The sequence below is a fragment of the Eptatretus burgeri genome, chromosome 10 (assembly GCF_056783735.1).
Source record: "Eptatretus burgeri isolate ZD-2024b chromosome 10, Ebu_testis_v1, whole genome shotgun sequence".
In the NCBI taxonomy this organism is placed as follows: domain Eukaryota; kingdom Metazoa; phylum Chordata; class Myxini; order Myxiniformes; family Myxinidae; genus Eptatretus; species Eptatretus burgeri.
Window position 1 is genome coordinate 4,445,174 of NC_140970.1, and position 5,931 is coordinate 4,451,104.

At 42.2% G+C, this 5,931-nt stretch overlaps 1 protein-coding gene across 6 annotated transcripts in view; it reads right to left on the reverse strand.

The window, feature by feature from the left end:
• Positions 1 to 978: 978 nt before the first annotated feature.
• Positions 979 to 5,931, reverse strand: part of LOC147017855 (glycogenin-1-like) — a 51,823-nt gene continuing 46,870 nt past the window's right edge. For all 6 annotated transcript variants that reach the window (XM_085896906.1, XM_085896908.1, XM_085896907.1 and 3 more), the window contains exons 6-7: positions 5,524 to 5,806; positions 979 to 1,783 (exon numbers count right to left, since the gene is read on the reverse strand). In XM_085896906.1, the coding sequence (XP_085753032.1) occupies positions 1,622 to 1,783; positions 5,524 to 5,806 (445 nt within the window). In that variant the 3' untranslated portion in view covers positions 979 to 1,621. The remainder of the gene's footprint in view (positions 1,784 to 5,523; positions 5,807 to 5,931) is intronic.

Here is a 5,931-nt window from a genome sequence, read left to right on the forward strand (position 1 = left end):
CAAGGTTTTTTTTTTTTGATGTCAACCCCACGTACTTTATATTCACATTACTGGTGATAAATTTCATTCCAAAGGATTGAGCCGGCTCCAAGATACAGCTTAGAAATTGGGAATGCTGGGGGGTGCAGGAAGAAACAAGAATGACCACACTGTGGTCACAACCTGCGATAAAAATCCGGTAACGGGCCGATTGGGAAACACGCATTTAAAGCACTTTTACAAGATGAACAGAGCGAATGCGCTATTAAAATAATAACTCAACTCTCATCCATGTCAGCCTCCGCTACAGTTATATCAGAACGAGCCGATTTGTCTCACGGTCACAGATTTTTAACCCCAATATGGAGCCGTTCAAAAAATACACATACGGTGCATGCTGGCGGGCTTGATTCAGCATTACTAATTTTTATTTGATATATGATTAGATTTTTTGGGGTCCCTCATCGTGAGCAACACTAGACCCAAACAAAGCCAATGGAAATTTGACGCAACAAAATGGGGTAGTGTATAGCCAGCAGAAGCCTACAGGCCTGATGTCTTAGGCCCATCAGAAAATCAAGATGGCAGCCATATTTGGTCTCAGTGCCATGGTGGGTGGAGTCAAGCAACAAATGTGGGTGGAGTTTGGCAGCTGTCTGACCAATGGGTACACATTTAAAAAAAAGCCCCTTAACAAGACCCATAACAACCAGCTTGAGCTCTTACAGACCTGTGATGCAAAAAAAAAAAAAAAAATTTAAAAAAAACTGTGGTACCATTCAAAATTGGGGGTGCATATTGTAGAAACCCCAAAACAGCAAGAATCCTTCCCAATCCTATAGGGTAGGCTTAATAATTACAACTGTGATGATTATAAAACGGGTGGGAATAGAAACCACACTAAGGAAGGAATTTCATTGGTAACCTACCTAGTAGGCAGGAATCACAGAGAAAGAGACATTATCTTGGCAGACTTGTACATATTGCATACAATCTACAAAATGTTTCAAGGTGCTTTATTATGTTCACGTGATTATTGAGAAAAAGCTCACATTCAAACAGCACTAAAAGATAAATCACATGCTGCATTTGCAACTGTAACAGGAAAGAAAAACAAGTCAGGGGCTTAGGGCAAAATGTTAAAGTCTGTGTGTTTTGTATCCATGGGAGAATGAAAGCATCATTCAATGGCAATCAGTGGTGAAGCTAAAAGAGTGCCAAACTGTGGGCTCAGCTACTCATTGCAGCCAATCAAGACAGACAGCCGACCTGCATGACAGTGACAAAATAAGAATGCAGTCCCCCAAAATCATAAAAATCAGTCAACAATGCCCAGATGCAGCGCTATAGTTGTGAGTCCTTTTTTTTTTTCTCAGCTCTGGCTGGAAGAAGTAAACAATAGCGCGTAGCAGACAATGATGGGAAGTGAATGACGGGAAGAACGTGCAGAGGGGAAGGAAGAAACAGGTGAATGTGTGATTGACATGGATAAGAGTCTGGCATAGCCTGAACCATGAAACCATATATATATATATATATATATATATATATATATATATATATATATATATATATATATATATATATATATATATATATATATATATATATATATATATATATATATATATATATAGTTATGTTACTTCATCTGAGCGTCAAGCTTGCGTTTTATGTTATCAAAGCTGTCTTTGCCCAAGTAATCTATTTGCCCACGTTCCCAACGACGACGGTGTTCATCGGACTCGCGCTGACAAGCATCCCCGGTTAGGTTCAGAGAGTCCATTGCATTCACCACCAGAGCCTGCAGACAAAGGCAGGCATGACATCTCAACTGTGGGTTACCACCACCAATACATCACACCAAACTACCATCAACAACCTTTTCAAAATCGAACAGCAAATAAACTCCAGACCCTTCCAGCCTAGCATCATGCAGAGGGCTACTGCCAAGCAATTCTCAAGATGGATGATCCTTTTCCTTCTTGGCAAAAAAACTCAAGCAGTTTCATCGAGTAATGCTTGTGATGGGCTATGTCAGCGTCTCCTGCTCTATTTCCATTATGAGTACATCAGCACAAGAGCGCAGAGAAAATGCCATGGTGGTACAAATTGCTCACAATTTTGCTTTCAACCATCTCTAGGCAAAATAAAAGTGGCTAAAAGATACAATATTGTACTAAAAGCCACGGGATACATTTCAGTTGCAAGAATTGCCGACCAAACTATTAAATTTGCACAAATCCAAATATCCATAAAGTCTCATTCCTTGGTTGAGAATAATGCATTAACAAAGTTCAACTGAGCAATGAAAAAAATATATCAATAAACAAATAAATAACAAAACTAATAATAATAATAATAATAATAATAATAATAATAATCTCAGTCAGAATTGTCACCTCCACAAGGGCAATTTCAATCATCCTAGCCATCCCTAAACAAACCATGGGTAACATCAGTGAAGTGGAAGAAACACAGATGGCATGCATCTTGAAAAATCAATCTGGCAGACCATAGAAAAAAAATCACCTCAAGACAGAAGAGCACTCATTCGATAAGTGTTAGACAGGACAGACGTGATTGTGTCAAACCATACCACCCCCATGATGTGACCAAAGGTTGGGGAGTCATTCAGATGTTGGGCAAGCAGCAACATTTGGTCAAGCCATGCATTCCATCGAATGCCAAGCCTCAAATCTGTGTGGATTCTGCATGTTGTCATGTGGTAAGGCCAACAAAATGTAGAAATTTGTTTCAGGGTAGCTGTAGGATGTGTTGGTTTGTACACCAATTACAGGCTTAACAGCAGTAACCACAAATCTTAATGAAATAGGAGATAAACTACATGAGGAATTTCAGGGAAACCTGCCTCCAAGCTATCAACCAGAGAGTTGGTGTCAAAGCCACCCAATGCTCGCCTGTTTATACATTTATCGTTTTTAAAAGACTAGTCTAATAATATTTTTTATAAAGCATTGCAGTGAAGTCTGATCCAAATAATTTTAAAGCAATATATGTATGTGTAATCAGTAAAAAATAGTGTGGTAGATAAAAACGTTAGAAAGGAAATAACTTGCACCAAAAACTTTAACATTTTCATGCTCACGCTCACACCGGGGGTATCGCTATAGTTCTCTGTTCTTCGAACAGGCGAGCTAAAAACTTTGTACATGTTCTTATTTGATTGCCTTTTCAGAAATATATTTTTTTTAAACAATAGCTCCAATCATTACGCTAAATGCAGGAGGCACAGGCATTCTTGTTCAGGCGACTTAGATGAGTTGTCTGAGCAAGGTAAAGCAAAGTGATGGAAATTTGTTTATTCTGGTTTATAGAATGAAAAATTAGTCTTGTTGGTGAAGGTTGGTGTCAATCTGTCAGCAGACAGGTATAATAGATGAAAATCAACAGGATGTTGATTCACCAGACTTGGTGATGGAATGATTAGAGCATCCGCTCTGAGTCCAAGGTCGGCAGTTAGAATCTCGGCCGAGTGAAACAAAACTAAAAATGGTACATGCTGCTTTCTTGTTCGATGCTCAGCATTTAAAAAAAAGCACAGAGCACAGACAAACAACCATATGTTGGCCACTATTGCACACGCTTGACAAGCCTAATGGCTTCCTGGTGTTGAGATTCCATGGAAGGGTAATCATTGAGGTATACTAACACGCACTACATGGCCAAAAGTAAGTGGACACCTGCTCGTCCAACATCTCATTTCCAAAATCATGGGCATCGATATCGAGGTGGTCCCCCCTTTGCTGCAATAACAGCATCCACTCTTCTGGGAAGGCTTTCCACTGGATGTTGGAACATTGCTACTGGGATTTGCTTCCATTCAGCCACAAGAGAATTAGTGAGGTCGGGCATTGATGTTGGGTGATTAGGTCTGGCTCGCAGTCAGTGTTCCAATTCATCCCAAAGGTGTTCGATGGTGTTGAGGTCAGAGCTCTGTGCAGGCCAGTCAAGTTCTTCCACACCGATCTCGACAAACCATTTCTGTTTGGACCTCGCTTTATGCATGGGGGCATTGTCATGCTGAAACAGTAAAGTGCCTTCCCCAAACTGTTGGAAGCACAGAATTGTCTACATTGTTGTATTGTATGCTGTGGTATTAAGATTTCCTTTCACTGGAACTCAGGGGCCTAGCCCAAACCATTAAAAACAGCCCCAGACCATTATTCCTCCTCTACCAACTTTACAGTTGGCACTATGCATTCGGGCAGGTCGCGTTCTCCTGGCATCCGCCAAACTCAGATTCATCCGTCGGACTGCCAGATGGTGACGCGAGATTCATCACCACAGAAAACGCGTTCCCACTGCTCCAGTCCAATGGCAATGAACTTTATACCACTCCAGCCGATGCTTGGCATTGCACATGGTGATCTTTGATTTGTGTGCAGCTGCTCGGCCATGGAAACCTAGTTCATGAAGCTCTTGACGAACAGTGCTGTGCTGACATTGCTTCCAGTCAGTTTGGAACTCGGTAGTGAGTGTTGCAACTGACAGACTATTTTTCCGCGCTATGTGCTTCAGCACTCGGCGGTCCAGTTCTGTGAGCTTGTGTGGCCTACCACTTCACCGCTGAGCTGTTGTTGCTCCTTGACGTTTCTATTTCACAATAACAGCACTTACAGTTGACCAGGGCAACTCCAGCAGAGCAGAAATTTGACGAACTGACTTGTTGGAAAGGTGGCATCCTACGACGGTGCCACGTTGAAAGTCACCGAGCTCTTCAGTACGTCCTATTCTATTGTGAATGTTTGTCTATGGAGATTGCATGGTTGTGTGCTTGATTTTATACACCTGTCAGCAATAGGTGTGGCTGAAATAGCCGAATCCACTAATTAGAAGGGGTGTCTGCATACTTTTGGCCATGTAGTGTATGTGGGAAACAAGGTGAAGTCGATGTTTGAGGTGTTAACCATTTGCTCCGACGAAGGGGTTAACACCCAAAATATCAGCTTCTCTTTGCTTCGCATGGCAGTCAGCATACCTTAATCAACATCCTGTTGATTTGATAAATTAAATCTGTTGACACTTTTTTTTTGTTTTCTTTGACTCAATCCAATGAAGTTTTTTGTGCCACCATACTTTTATCATCTTCTCTTTTTGTCTGTGGAACCATCTCCCCAAGCCAGCTGTCATTTCTCATCCCTCAAGCCCTTCAGGACTGCCTTACTCCTCCACCTTTTCTCTCTCCCATCCTTCAGCTTTACTACTCTTAATGACCCTGACATCCTTTCCAGCAACTGCTCCCCTTCACTTAATGTAGTACAGCATGCTCATCCACCAGTTTTCCAACACAGCTTGGTCATCCAGCTCTCCCATGAGCCTCGATTCCTGGGGGGGGGGGGGAGTTGAATAAATAAAATATACTCAGATGACCCAAACTGCCAAATAAACCTTGGAATTGGAATCCTTTATGCTACACATACTGTTTTTCAGTGCCATTGGTAGATGTGAAATCTTTCCAAAAGCCATAACAATAAAAAGGTTGATCTGGCTGTGGGGTACACTCCACAAACAGCACAATACCTGCTTAAGATCCCCAGAAACTTGATCCGGACAGCCTGTAGATGCCAGAGGCAGTTCTGTGGGTTCCGTTGTAGATTTGGTCACCTGCCTCCCTTCTTCAAGCAAAGGAGCCACAGAGTTTTCATATAGGAGCCACCACTTGGTCACTAGTGGTCCCAGGATTCCGGTTGCAGGGCCAGCTCCACTGTCAGGTGGGATAGCTGTGCCATGCTGAGAATGATAGGTCCAATGCCAAGGCTTTATGGCACCAAGGAAGTGGATTACACGAGCCTTTGAGCCGAACCTGGATTGTGTGTGTGTGTGTGTGTGTGTGTGTGTGTGTGTGTGTGTGTGTGTGTGTGTGTGTATTGGGGAGTGGGGGGGGGGTGTCAGAGAAAGTGACCGTTGGTTAGTTGTAAGAAAGGCAAA